Genomic DNA, 15,114 nt, shown 5'->3' on the forward strand with positions numbered 1-15,114 from the left:
GAAAATCCTGGCACCGCCTCAACTTGCCCCACTCTGCACCCCTGAAAAAAGTCACACTCAAGGGATGTTCAGGGGAGACCATCTGTTTATTGCAGCCAATAAATCCAAGCAACGAGACAAACTGCAACAGAAACTGTCTGCTCCCCAAAGCAGACACATCACAGCAGTTGGGTCACAGAGGACCATTTCAGTTTCTCTCTCCACCACCTCTTCCATTACCACATAGCACATAAATCCTAGAAAGTGCATAAGTAGTTGTGTTTTCCCCTCCAAGTGCACAAAGAGCAATAAGAACGTTCCATAATTTGCCTTTGGTGAATCAACTCAAAACACTGAGAAATGATTGTTGCCCCCTCAACGTAACTTCCGGGGTGGATGTAGTGAGATGTTTTATATTTGTATATATAATATATCTCTACCTATATATAGACTATGTACAAACGCATCAGCAAGCTTCAATAAAGGAAGACATCAGCAAGAGGCACAGCAAGAGACACAGGCTTTCTATCCTTAAGACGTATGTAGGAAGAAAAATTTCTCCATTCATCGCCCGTTCCAATTGCACCAAGCCATTCCTATGGCCTGGGACTGTCTTTTGGACCTGGCCAGCATTTTCAATTGTCCATCTGCTTAACCTGACCTTGCAAATACTTACCAGCCCAACCTCACCAAGGAGACTCACAGGGAGAAATACGGATCCAGCTTTTCCTTTTTATAAATTGGGAATAACTGTGATTAGTCCAGAGCTAGGGGGCAGATAGCTATTTCCAAAGCCAGTTCCAAGGCACCTCAAGGCATTTCAGTCCTGACAAAGTGTGCTTTGCTCCTACAAGCTAAATCCCATGGGTTGACGAGCCCATCTCTCTTCACGGGGGCCCTTAATTAGGAGAAAGGGACAGATACAGGGTTCCAAGAGAGCAGGAGAGGCAGAGGCAGTTGAGAAAACCAGCAGACTGAACCCAGCAGAGCGCAGTGATGGGAACATGCAGCCAGAAGTAGGGCTTGAGCCCCATGGTGCAGGGTGCTGTGGAAACATCTCACCAGTCTCCCACCTCTACGCACAGAAGCTCCATTTTGTTCCCAGCCTCATTGCCCTGGGGGAGGCAGCTCTATGAGGCGTCTGGAAGAGACTCTAAGAGGCTTGGGGAGAAAGTGCATATGAGGATGGGTACCTGAGACAAAGGTGGTTCCTGGCCCATCCCCATCTGCTTGGGCGCCTGAGGCCCCTGGACAGGCACTGCTCTCCCTAGGACCCTCTAGGGCAGGGCAGAGAAAGGAAGGAACCCAGAAGTCTTGGGCTTCTTAATAGAGAGTTAGGACTTCTTAGAATAAACCTAGGGAATCTTGCAAACAATTTCCCTGAATGTTATGAGTCCTGGAAAAGAAAAGTTCCCAGCATCCACACAGATCCTCACTCATCCTGGAAGAGGAGAGCACTTAAGAAGTTGCCAAAAAGTGAAATCTGCAAGCTGCAGACATGTTATTACAACCACCCTTGGTCTCAGCTGGAACGAGGGTGCCCACTACCCATCTCTCCCCTCTCAGCTGGTTGACTCCAAGGATGGGCAATGTCCACCTACCCCAGGCATCCTGGGGGCTTAGCCCACCCCCATTGGCAGTGTGTTGATTGGCAGTTAGGTACTGATGAGCTAGAATTTCCAGGTGAGCTGGATTCATCCCACCCAGGAGCTCTCAGGCTGGTTGCCCACCCTCCACTCTGTCTGGCCTCTCACCCTCTTCCTTATTGCATCTTCCCTCTTTCCTTCCTTTCCCCCCTTCCCAGGGCCCAGATTCTGGAATCTCTTCCTTTTTCTCCCACTCCAGCCCTGGAAGCAGTGGCTGCAGAGGTGGAATTAGATGCACCAAAAGAAAATTCATCTTGGTCCCCACAGTGCTGACCTAGCAGTTCCCAGCTCTGTTATGGCTTTGTGTACATCTCCAGTACCTGGCTCAGTGCCTGGCACATAGGAGATGCTCAATAAATGGATGTTGAATTGAAGTGAATTAAACTGAATCGCCCATATGCTATTACTCTCTCCCCAAAAAGGCCATCTGCTGGGCAGAGGCAGAGAGGGGTCCCAGAAGCTGTCAGAGTCCCATCTCTACCCGCTTTCCCCAGACTCCTGCCCTGAGCTCTGACCCCCTGAGCCCAGCCAGGGCCTGAGCTCTGAGAAAGGCTGGGAAGTGCTGCAGAGGGTCAGCCTGGGGTGGGCGTGGGGCATTCCAGCAGCTCTGCCCTCCCACTCCCATCACCCCATCCCTGCCTCAGTCACAGCCTGGAGGGGCTGGGCTCCAGGGAGGTGAGCAGGGCTGGAGGAGCTCACCTCCCTCCCCTCATCTCCTTCGTCTCTCTGTCTGCAGAGGCCCCTCCCCCTGGGCAAAGCGTGGCTCTATTCATCCAACCTGGAGACTGAGGAATCAGAGGGGAAGCAGGCCCCTCGGTTGTGAGTTTGAACCTCAGTCTCCCGGTCTGTAGTATGGGTGACTTGGCTAGCTGATCTCTGAGGATCTTCCAAGGCAGTTTCTCTCTGTCTCTCTCCCGCTCCTGAGGCTTGAGCAATTCCCTCTTCATGTGAGTAAAATGGCAGTGAAAGTTGGCTCCCCACAAATGCTACTTTCCGTCCCCCCAGAGAGAACTGTCGGGGCAGGGGAGGGTGTGACATGGCTCCAGATGTGACATGGCCACAGGGTCTCAGAGGCTACAGGGCTCCCCTCAGGCTTCCCTCAGGGCCAAAAGCCAGATGAAACCCTGCTGAGGGTAACGGGGGAAGTCTGAACAGAAGCCCCAGCGAGGCCCCCGCTCTGCACACCTACTCCTCTGACGTGGCTCCCACCCCCTCTCTCCTTATCTCCGCACCTCAGCTGCTCCTGGCCCAGGTGATGGTGGCCACCCTGGGGGAGGAGGCAGTCAACCTTGAACTCCATTTTACAACGGAGCCCGCAGCCCCTCGTCCCTCAGCTAACTTTGCAGTTGCCTCCTGTGAGTGGGTAACTGCGGTGAAAAATGACCAGCACCTGGAGAAACACGACTCTCCGCCCCCCACGGCCTAGCTCAGCAGCCCTTTGGTACTTTTCCTGCCAAAAATCCCAAGGGCTTAAGCGAGCCCACAGAAACCCAGAGGCTTCTGTGGTAGCAGCTATCGAAGGAGAAAGGTGAGAGCAGAGCTCCCTGGGCCAAGGCTTGTCTCCAGCTGCCTCCAGCTTCCTTCCCTTCAAGGCCCAGGAAACGCACGGTCATCCCTTCAACACACCCCCAAGTTATAGGAACCCATCACCACCCCCGTGACAAGGCTGCCCAGGGCTAGGGGCAGCTCTGGGAGCAGAGGCATGCCACACCCCAGGCCTTCTAGAGGCAGCCAGCAGAGCCCCGTCCCACCTGCAGGTCCCCTCTGAAGCGGCCACCAGACCAGTCCATGCACTGGGCAGACTGGACAGCTGGCCTCCTCCTGCTCCACTGCCCACCCTCCCCCTTCTCTCTCTGCGCCCCTCCCACAGGCCTCCTGCCTCTTCTCAGAGGCTGGCAGTTTTGAGCCCGCTTCTCCCTCCCCCCAGGGCCCACACATCCCAGATGCCAGGGCAGGTTTCTCGAATCAAAGAGAGGTGAGTCTCTCTTGGTGCAGGGTGGCGGATACGAAGGGAGGGGTTCAGGAGGCCCCAGGTCAGCCCTGGGATCCTGGTTCGAGAGAAGCACACCAAGAGAGGGCAGGCGGGGGCACACAGTGCGGGGCGGAGAGTGGGAGGGAGACAGGACGCAAGGGAGGGGCTGCAGGGCCGGCCGCCCGCCCGTTACTTGGTGCCATTGTCCGCGTTGCCCTCTCCATCCGTCTTGCCCTCCTCCTCCGTCTTCAGGTCATCCGTGCTCAGTTTCTGCTCTTTTTTCCTCCTCACACACTTTACTACCATCAGCACCAAGATGACCACAGCCAGAAAGCCCCCGACGGAGGCGCCCACGATCACGGCCACAGTGGAATCCCGCTCAGGGGGCTCTGGAGAAGGAGAGGAAACAGACCCGCTGAGCCCTAGGGCTGGAAAAGGGAGCCTCGTCCACTGGCCCCTGCTCCCTGCAGTAGGTGTGGGGTGGTCCTGACTTTACTCTCCTCCGTGGAAAGCACTCTAGTCAAAGCAAAAATCAACCCAGGCCATGGACCTCTAAGCGCCCCACCCACCCCATAATCCCAGGACACCTAAAAGCCTCAGGGGAGGGCAATATAATGCAGTATCCAAGAGGATGGACTTTGAGGTCAAATGGACCCAATTTGAGTCCTGATTGTACTATTTATTAATTGTGTGACCTTAGGTACCTTACGTAGCCTGTTTCCTCATCTGTAAAATGGGAATGATCATAGTACCTCCCTCATAGGGTTGTATGAGGATGAAGTGAGATATTGCATCTAGAGAGTTTAGCCCTAGCTATAACTGAGACATAGCAAGTGTCCAATAAATGAAAGCTGCTCTTGGGATTCTGAAGATCGTGATCATGCTGGACAGCATCATCAGGACTCCCTGAGACATAGTCCTCGAGGACGGGAAGGAGTAAAACAGATGCCTTCCACCCAGCACGTGCTGTTTCTCCCGCCCCTCAGGAGGGCACAGCCTCTCCCAAGGAGCCCCAGCTAGTCCTGCTGGAGAGTAGCTGGGTGGGAATGGGCAGGGCCCCCCAGCAGCCCCTCACCTTCCATGAGGACTTGCAGGTAGATCTTGCCGTGGCCGCGGTGGCGGTCGGGTGGGTTCATGATGTAGCAGTTGTAGGTGCCCTCATCCTCCAGCTGCACGTTTCTCAGCGTGACTGACACGTCATACTTGCTGGGGTTCCCTGAGAACTCCACGCGGTCTCGGAACCGCTCCAGCTTCAGGTTAATGATCTTCATGCGGAACTGGAGAAACTGGGGGGGGGGGGGCAGGAGGCGACAGGATAGGGGGCTGCATGAGCAAGGAGCTGCAAGGACAGCAGGATGCCCCTCCTCCTATGCACCCTTCTACCTGGAAGAGAGGCAGTCACCTCTAGGTCTCTGCCACCCTCCCAGGGCCACCCAGGCACGACAGCACACCTCTGCCAATGCCCTCAGGAGCAGATAGCCCACCAGGGTATGCTAGGGTCCTGGTACAGTGCAGGGGCAGGTGGTGGGAAAGGGGAGCTTCACGCTGTGGGGCTCCTGCCTCCCCCACCCCTGCTTCCATCTGAGAACTCACCATCTCCTCGGAGCAGTTACTACACTCCTGGTAAGTCCAGTTCAGGGAGAACTGTTTGTGGTTCACGGTGTAGCAGGAGTTGAAGGTGCAGGACAGGCGGGCATCAGAGCCATTGAGGACGTTGAGGGTGGTAGGTACTGTGACTTCCATGCTCCTCCCTGGTGGCACTGTGGACAAAGCCACAAGCTGGTGAGGATTCTGGCAGACAAGGCCAGGGAGGGGGCAAGCCTCTGCATCTGGTGGGGAGCGGAGCAGAGCTAGGACAGCTGGCGGGGTCCCTTATGGCTGAAATTAGGGGGTGGGGTGGAGTGGGGTGGGCAAAGCTCCTAAGCGGTAACTGATGTGGCCCTTGGGGTGGAGAGAGAGCACATCATCTGTCAAGCCAGGGACAGACAGATGGCCTCAAGCCTGCCCTCCATCTGGCTGTCCTGCCACAGGCCTGTCATGGCCACCTGATGGCTTGGACAAGGGGCTGCACGGTGCTGGCCTCGGTTCCCCCTCCTTCCCACCACTTTCAACCATCTCGGCTGAGCCAAAGCCCTTCCAGCGGAAGCTGCAGTGTCCCCTGGAGGCAGGCAGCCTTGAGGACAGATGCAGATACAGAAGGCCTCGCTCTCTATACCGCAGGGAAGAGTCAAGCCATATGCCCAGCCCAGCCCAGCCCAGCCCCCTTCTCTTCCTCAGGCTCCTGGCAGGGACAGCAGATGGGCAACGGGAAGGAAGAGATGCCCCAGAAGAATAGGCACAATTCGAAGGGATCAACTGATGGGTCTACAAGGACAGGAGCCCCTTTTGGAGATGCCAGGCCTGGACACACCGCAGCAAGGAGCTGATACAGGCTGCAGGGACAGCAGGGTGCAGGATCCTCTGGGGAACGCTGGACCTGGTCCAGGAGCCCTGGGCGCGTGGCCTGAGAAGGCCCATCCCACTCTGACATTCCAAGCAGGGCAGAGTCTAGGGTGAGGGGAGTGAGCCGAAGCCCTCCCAGCTGAAGCTGCAGTGCCCATCCCACCCCCCGCCCACAGAGGGGCAGAAAGCCTTGGGCACGAGATTTAAGGGGGTGCCCACCCTCAGGGTCATGCAAACACCTCCTTAAATTTTGCACCCTAGGCACTGCACTCACCTCACCCTAGCCCTGGGCTGAATTCCAAAATTCTCTGCCAGTATGGTCAAAACCTCATCCCAAAAGATGAATATTCTTCATAAAGGAGAAGCAGTAATGCTCAGTATCAATCATTCATTCACTCATTTACCAAATATTTATAAATCACCTCCGGTGCCCCAGGCACTCAGTCTAGGGCCCAGGGATTATTGCTATGATGGAGGCAGGCAGAGGTACTGTAACATGGAGCTTATATCCTAGGGAGGGGGACAGACATTAACAGGGAAAAGAAATAATGTAACTTTAGCTATTGATTCACAGGCAAGGGCTGTAAAAAATAAAGCAAGGTGCAGGGTGTGTTTGACATCGGGTGGTCAGGGAGAGCTGCTCCGAGCGCCGCCCTGTAGGTGGCCCCCCACTAAGGTGAAGGAGTGAAGCCATGTGAAATTTTGAAGGAATGCAAGGCAGCCGAACATCAAGAGGGAAGTTCCAGGGGTTGGAATGAGCATCACGTATCTGAAGCACAACCAGCAGAGTGATCAAGGGGGCAACTGGAGAGAGCTGAGGTCCCAGAGTTAGGCCAGGACCGGGACACTATTCTTCTGAGTGGGAGAAGAAGCCGCTAGGGGACGGCAGGGGGGCAGCTAGGAGGCACGGAGACCCCAGTAGATGTGGTTCAATCCCAGCTCTGCCTTCTATCGGCTGGGAGAACATGGGCAAGTTCCTCTATCTTCTGAGCCTCAGGCCCCTCCTCTGTAAAACGCAGCTGATGATACCTACCTCCTGGGGTTACGGTAATAATTAAATAAGATAAAATATGTAAAGCAAAGGGTAGGGGAATTCCCTGGCGGTCCAGTGGTTAGGACTCAGCACTTTCACTGCGGTGGCCCGGGGTTCAATCCCTGATGGGGGAACTAAGATCCCGCAAGCTTCAAGGCACCGCCAAAAAAAAAAAAATACAAAATAAAAATAAGGCAAAGGGTAGCCTAAATTCTCCTCAAGTTCTGCCCCCTAAGCAGGAAGGGCTTAGGCAGGGCCACGTTGGAGCCTGACCCCTCGGGGCAGCCCCTTGGAATTCCCCCGGATTGCACAGGGCTCGCGTTTTGCAGAAGATTTCGCTGTGCAAAGCTGCCGGGCCCCACCCCAGGAACAGCAGCACTGCAGCCTGGAAGCAGGGATAGCGAAGCCCTTCCACTCGGCTCATCCCTTCGGATGAGTGGCCAGGGCCAGCAGGCAGGACTTAAGAACAGGAGATGCTCTGAACTGCTGGCCAGGGAGGTCAGGACCCAGCCCTAGATGGAGGGACAGGCACACGGCTCCACCTGCAAGGCCAGGTGTGCTGAAGTGCTCATCAGGGAAATACGAACTGGAGAGGCTGAGCGGCAGCCCCAGGAGAACAAAGCCCAGTTCCCATCTCCTCGCTCTCACAGAGTTATGAAAGCACTGAGCACAGCGCCAGGCGAGGAGGAGGTGTGCTGAAAATGCCATCTCCGCCCCCGCTCTGCAGAGGCGGAGGTATCTTCAGGGAAGGAGCCCGGCAGGGCCTTGTCCTGAGTTTACCTCACATCCCAGGAACACCTTGCTTCTCTAGCACCTTCCCTGGGAAGGTTCCGCGACCTTCCCAGGGCACCTGAGCAAAAAGAGCCTCCAAGTGGCATTAGGAAGTAGGTCCCACACATCTGGCTGACCCATCCCTGCCTGTGTCCCGCCCCAGGCCACAACATCACTCCAGAGACAGAACTTGAACCCTACCAGGAGCTGCCTCCAACTTGAAGGAGCTAGCACTCTGCTGTGCGGGAGGGCAGAGCCCTGGGGAGTGAGGGGCCTTTTCTGGCCAGCAGGAGGGGGGCAGACTGAGAGGTGCAATGCGGCTCCTTCCCCGCATCCCTACGGCACAGCCTGCAGGAGGCACCAGGCGGACACGTGTGCCCTCTAGTGGTCAGAGAGGTCAACCGTCAAGTCCCAACTGCAGAGAGAGGAACAGGAGTCACCAAAGCAGGGGGAACCTCAGGAATTGTAGATCCAGCTCCATCATCTTACCAACGAGGAAACTGAGGCCTGAGAGAGACACACAGCAGGTAGGGACAAGCCGGGTCCCGAATCACGGTTCCTGACTCCCAGTACAGCGCCCACTTCCGCCTGAGGTCTCCCAGCGTCCCAGCTCAGGGCAAGGGCCTTCGGCCTTTCACCAATCCAGGCCCTCGTTAAAGATGAGGAAATCATCGTGCAGCGAGGACAGAGCTGTGAGCAAAATCCTGGGCTCCTGGTGAGCTCTGCTGCTTCGGGAAATTAGCCGAATCCACGGCTAGGGCCACAAAGGGACTTCATAGTAACAACAAGATGCTTACTGTGCGCCTGGCGCTGTTTACACACCCTACAGATATCACCTCATTTAATACAGCAACCCTATTATCACCCCCACTTTCCAAGTGGGGAAATGGAGCACAAAAAAGTTAAGTGAATAGCCCAAGTTCACAGCTGGTAAGTGACAAGCTAGATTGGAACGCAGGCTGCCAGGCTGCCAGCCTCTAGACAGCAGGTTGAGGGGTGGAGGCTGGGTGAGGGGGTGATTTTTGTACCAAGGGGTCCCAGGGCTCAGTCCTCCTGCTGTCTACATGGCAGGTCCAGCCCCCATGTCAGCCCCCAGGCAGTCAGGCTGGCCAGAGGGGAATGGTCTTCTTTAAAGGAACCTCCATACAAGGGGGGCTCACAATCTTCCTGGTTTTCCCATTTGGGACCATGTCTGGAGCCTGAGTCTCTGATCTCCAACTCACAGAAAGGAAATGATTCAACAAGGGTACCGTAAGGATGTGGCTTTTGAGCTCAGTTCCAAAACTTCACCAATGCCCAGGGCCCCTCACTCTCTCTAAGGTGTATCTGGGCACTTCAGGGCCCATGTCATATACTTTTCTAACTGGCCCGTCTTGCAGAGATCACAAAAATTTGCTCATCTCCTGTCAAACACTATTTCCTACACAGACTAGAAGTTAATTCTCTTCATGCCTCTTTCCAACCCTACAGCAACCTATGAGGTAGGTTAATTTTTTTCTTGGTTAAAAAAAAAAAAACAGAGTTTGTCTAAGCAGAGAAATTAGTCCCCACCCTTCTGGAGCACGCTGTGTCCCAGGGCAGCCCCTGCTACCCAGGTGACTGTGACACGCAGGCCAACTCCTGGGCTGCCTTACCATTCAGACCCACCACCTCAGGTCTCCCTCGCAGGCCAGGCCACCCCCATGCAGCCGGGAGAGCACCTGTCCTTGTCACCCCTCATCCCCAATTGCCATTGGCTCCCTGCTGCTTTCAGGATCTCGTCCAGGCTCCTGGGCTTCTGAGCCCTTTGCCATCTGGGACCATCCAGCATCCCAGCCTCATTTCCTGTCCTGCTCCCAACCCTTCACGCTTCCTCCACTCCAGTGACCCTGGAGTTCTTACTTTCCTGAAAACGCCACCTTCTTCCACTCCTCCATGGCTTTGCATGTGTTTTTGCTGCAGGTTGGAAAGCTCATTCACCCTGCTGCCCCTGAGCCCTCCTGCTTACCCCGCAGATCCCAGCTAACAAGGCATCGCCCCCATGGCAGCTTCTCCAGTGCCCGTGACCTCTCCCCAGACCGGGAGGTTTCTGTCACTTCCAGACCGGGAAGCAGAATGGCATAGTGGCCAAGACCAGCGCTCTAGCACTGTGGTCTGATCTTAGGCAAGATGGTTCACCTCCCAGCACCTCAGTTTCCTCATCCGTAAAATGGGAGACAACAATAGGTCCTACCTCCTGGGGCCGTTGTGAGGATTGAATACTAAAACATAAAGCTCACAGCGGTGCCTGGCTCATGGTCAGCCCCCACCAAAGGTTAGCTGCTAACAGCACATGGGATGCTGCATTACTATTTTTTGTTTATGTTCCCTAGTCCCTCGGGAGGCTCTGGGGAGCTGATTCTTATTTATCTTGGCATCCCGGGACCCGGAACAGCATGTGACACACAGTGGGCACTCGATAAAAGTCTGGAGAGGGAAGGGAAGGTGTTTTCCCCTGTGTGTCCGTGTGCAGTGGGGTTGAGTGAGGACCAGACTCCACTTTCTAAGCCTCGCCTAACATAACCCAGACTTTGGTAACCAGGCCAGTGACCGTGGAGCCAAGAGTTTTGAGACAAACTCTAAGGAAAACCAATCATTTGGATTGCTTCTAACTGAAAACTAGTCCCATGTACTTCTGTGGTATGTACAGCAGGTTGGCCAGCTGTCCCCTGTCCCTTTGTCAGCTCTGTAGTCATCCTCGCAAACCCAGGCCCTGTGTCAGTCCCCTCCCTTGTCACTTGGGACATCCCTCCATCTTGGGGACTGATGCTGCTACAACCACCAAGGTTCCATTGTCCACTTGAGCCCTCGGCCTCGGAGTACCAGGGCCTGTCTCATCACAGCACCAATCAAGTTCAAGTTCAAGGTCCCTACTCCTGCACCCTCCCCCCATCCAGGTTTGCAGAGGCTTTAGCCTCCTCCCACCACCGCCTCACAGCCCCCATGCCCTGACCTCTTCACCCTAGATTCCATCTTCCTCTAAGCCACACCCTGGTCCTGGTCCCCGAGCCCCCTTGCTTTCTTCACTTAGATAAGGCTCTCCCTCCTTCAGGAAGCTCTCCCTAACTCCCCAAACAGGTTGCCTGTCCTCCATCCTCATTTCCTTGCACACTGGTCACTCACCCAACTCCCCTCTTTTGCCTGTACTTAAGATTCTTTGATCCAAATTACTGTTACTATAGCAGCATCATTTCTTAAATATCGGGGGCAGTAGAATTCAGTGGTTAAGAATGGGGTGAAGCAAAAATAAATTCAAAATGGATTAAAGACCTAAATGTAAAGCCAGACACTATAAAACTCTTAGAGGAAAACATAGGCAGGACACTCTATGACATAAATCACAGCAAGATCCTTTTTGACCCACCTCCTAGAGAAATAGAAATAAAAACAAAAATAAACAAATGGGACCTAATGAAACTTAAAGCTTTTGCACAGCAAAGGAAACCATAAACAAGACAAAAAGACAACCCTCAGAATGGGAGAAAATACTTGCAAATGAAGCAACTGACGAAGGATTAATCTCCAAAATATACAAGCAGCTCATGCAGCTCAGTAACAAAAAACAAACAACCCAATCCAAAAATGGGCAGAAGACCTAAATAGACATTTCTCCAAAGAAGATATACAGATTGCCAACAAACACACGAAAGAATGCTCAACATCACTAATCATTAGAGAAATGTAAATCAAAACTACAATGAGGTATCACCTCACACAGGTCAAAATGGCCATCATCAAAAAATCTACAAACAATAAATGCTGGAGAGGGAGTGGAGAAAAGGGGACACTCTTGCACTGTTGGTGGGAATGTGAATTGGTTCAGCCACTATGGAGAACAGTATGGAGGTTCCTTAAAAAACTACAAATAGAACTACTATATGACCCAGCAATCCCACTACTGGGCATATACCCTGAGAAAACCATAATTCAAAAAGAGTCATGGACCACAATGTTCATTGCAGCTCTATTTACAATAGCCAGGACATGGAAGCAACCTTAGTGTCCATCGACAGATGAATGGATAAAGAAGATGTGGCACATATATACAATGGAATATTACTCAGCCATAAAAAGAAACGAAATTGAGTTATTTATAGTGAGGTGGATGGACCTAGAGTCTGTCATACAGAGTGAAGTAAGTCAGAGAGAGAAAATCAAATACCATATGCTAACACATATACATGGAATGTAAAAAAGAAAAAATGGTCATGAAGAACCTAGGGGCAGGACGGGAATAAAGACACAGACCTACTAGAGAATGGACTTGAGGATATGGGAAGGGGGAAGGGTAAGCTGGGACAAAGTGAGAGAGTGGCATGTACATATATGCACTACCAAACCGATAGCTAGTGGGAAGCAGCCGCATAGCACAGGGAGATCAACTCGTGCTCTGTGACCACCTAGAGGGGTGGGATAGGGAGGGTGGGAGGGAGACACAAGAGGGAGGGAATATGGGGATATATGTATATGTATAGCTGATTCACTTTGTTATACAGCAGAAACTAACACACCATTGTAAAGCAATTATACTCCAATAAAGATGTTAAAAAATACAAAAGAAAGGGGTGAAGTCAAACAAGGGGTTCAAATCTCAGCTCCCCTTAAACTACTGTGACCTTATTGGGCAAGTTACTTAACCTCTCTGTGCCTGTTTCCTCATCTGTAACGTGAGGATCATAATGTCTCTACCCCATGCGGTTACCAGTTGCCGCGAGGACTAAACAAGATACACAGCGCGTGGGCACGTGAAAAGAGTTCATAAAGCGTAGCTATTCTTAAGCACTTGCTATGTGCCAGACTCACAAAAAACCCAGGCAGTAGGTATTCTCCAGTTCACCCAGGAAAGAACTGAAGCTCAGAGGGGAGTAACTTGCTGATAGTATGAAGTAAATGACAAAGGTGGCTTTAAACCCAGATCGAGTCCAAGGCTCATGCTGTCTCTACTGCCTGAGCTTCCCTAACACTCCTGCTCTGTTGTTAATATGTTCAGTAACTCAGCAAAGCTCACAGGCCTTACCGTGCAGGCTGCCAGGGGCCCTGGGCTGTCTCTAGCACTCCAGCCCAATATCCAGCACAGCATGCCAGAGAAGGAGAGAAAAAGAGCGAGAGAAGGAGGGAGAGAGAAACTTTGTGATGGGGAATATTCCCACTGACAGCCGTTGGACTGGATCCTCAATTGCTATGCCAGCAATGAGTAAGTTTAAGAGCAAAAAGGAGACTACCTATAATGCAGGCTTGCAAGTGACCCCCTAGCCCACCTACCCACCAGGAAGTCCCTAAGTGGCCATGTATGAAATTAGCATTTGGATCTCTTGACAGTCGGCAAGGTGGGGCTGGACAGTTCAGAGATGTGATCCAAAGGGCCACAACCACACTCATGTGTTCCCTTTTTTTCTTTTTTTTTTTTTCTGATCCCTTCACCTGACCCCTCCTCCACTCCATCTGGCCCAAGCCAGAGAGCTTCTCCATCAGTGCCTGCTTCAGCAGTTCTCTTCCCAATGCAGAGATCGCTCCTCAAGCCTGCTTCCCACCTACGCCTCCACACACTGCAACAGATCGGTGGTACAGATTTCCAGGAAGCCAGACCCAGACTCAACTTTCTGCCCCTCTACTCCCCCCCGTACACTCTTTTCTGACAACCTAAATCCACCAGATTCCAAAGATCAAGGTTCACAGAAGAAGCCCCTTAAGGGAGCATTAAGTCCCAGGAGATTTGTAGCAGCTAAAAGAAAAAAATCCATGAAGAGGCTCTGCACATCAGCCTACCCTCGGCCCCCAGCCCCACATACGTCCATTTCAGGGAAATCCAAAGAAAAATCACCTCCCTTGACAATTGACACCTCCGAGGAACCCTCAGATCCCCTGACCCAACGTTTCTGCGACCAAGTCGTCCCAGCGTTATGCAGTCCCCAGCCACATCTCCCCCCATCCCCGCGCCTCCCTTCCCAAGGACAACGCCGAAGGGAGGCTCAAGCGATGTCTTCTTTCCTGCCCCCGGCCCCCATCCTCCTCCTGTTGCGGCTGCACTTCTGTACCCTCAGAAGCATGCAGATGTGCAGTCTAACTTACCCAAAGAGAAAAAGAGACTGAGCCCCGTGAGACTGAAGGCAGGGCGAGGTAGCCAGGCATCTTTGTGCATTTTCAGAGACTGAGATGTTAGTCGGGTGGGATAGGGAGAGGGTGATTTGAGGGGCCGAGGGCTACAGGGGAGGAATGGTTAGATGCTAAAAGAAAAATGCACAGATGTACTTCAAAGACACATACAACATTAAGGAAGCTTTATTTCCATCTCTCTAATATGGCCGGCTTGTATGTTGCTGCTAAAAAGAGAGAGGGAGTGTGGAAGGGAGAGAGAAAAAAGTGGATGGAGTAAATTTTGTGGTTGGTGGATTTCAAAAAGCAGGTGGGAGGGCATAAAAAAATCTGTCTGCAAAGAGCAAAGTTCCTCGGAAATTTTTACCCTCCAAAACCAGAACTAAAGCATGGCCTGCCTTTCTTCTCCACTTGGGTGATGGTTGGAGTTGGAAAGTTGTTTGAGGAACCCATTTATTTCAAAGCTGCTGTGAGGGGTGAATTCTTTTTGTCATTTAAAAACACCCAAAAAAGGAGATGCTAGTTTTTGTTTTGTTTGAAAAGGGTTCAGGGAAATGAGGTGGGAGACTTTCAGGAAGTAAGAACTTCCTCATTTTTCTAGCATTTCCACTGAAAACAGAACAGCAGGTTGGTGTAAAAATACCTGAGAGCTCTTACAGTCATTTGTAACATGAACTTTTGGGGAATCCTGATTCAATCAAATCAACAGTAAAAAGACATTGTTGAGATCATTGGGAAGAAAATAAATATGGACTGGGTGTTAGATTATATTAATGAATAATTCTTGATTTGGTGGGGGGGACGTTAAAAATTTTTTGTGGTTGGGACTTCCCTGGCCATCCAGTGGTTAAGACTCCGTGCTTCCACTGCAGGGGGCGCGAGTTCGATCCCTGGTCGGGGAACTATTATACCACACGCCCCATGGTATGGCCAAAAAAAAAAATTTGTGGTTATGTTCTTTAACATCTTTATCTATTATACACATTGGAGTGCTTATAGGTGAAATGATACGATGGTTGAAACTTGCTTTAAAATATTCCAAGAAAAAAAGTGGGGGGGAGGTAGGTGACACAAGACCAGATGTTGAAACTGGTTGTTTCAACAGATGTTGGAAAAGGGAGAAAACAATAGGCTAGTGTCACAAGTAGGAGAACTTGGGG

General features: G+C 52.3%; 1 protein-coding gene across 1 annotated transcript; it reads right to left on the reverse strand.

The window, feature by feature from the left end:
• Window positions 1-67: 67 nt before the first annotated feature.
• SCN2B (sodium voltage-gated channel beta subunit 2) lies at window positions 68-14,195 on the reverse strand. The gene is made up of 4 exons (XM_030838057.2): window positions 13,931-14,195; window positions 5,191-5,357; window positions 4,673-4,883; window positions 68-3,986 (listed from the first exon to the last, which is right to left on the reverse strand). The coding sequence occupies exons 1-4, from the start codon at window positions 13,998-14,000 to the stop codon at window positions 3,787-3,789; spliced, it is 648 nt and encodes a 215-aa protein (XP_030693917.1). The 5' UTR covers window positions 14,001-14,195; the 3' UTR covers window positions 68-3,786.
• Window positions 14,196-15,114: the final 919 nt, after the last annotated feature.

This window comes from Globicephala melas, chromosome 8, assembly GCF_963455315.2.
Source record: "Globicephala melas chromosome 8, mGloMel1.2, whole genome shotgun sequence".
NCBI lineage: Eukaryota > Metazoa > Chordata > Mammalia > Artiodactyla > Delphinidae > Globicephala > Globicephala melas.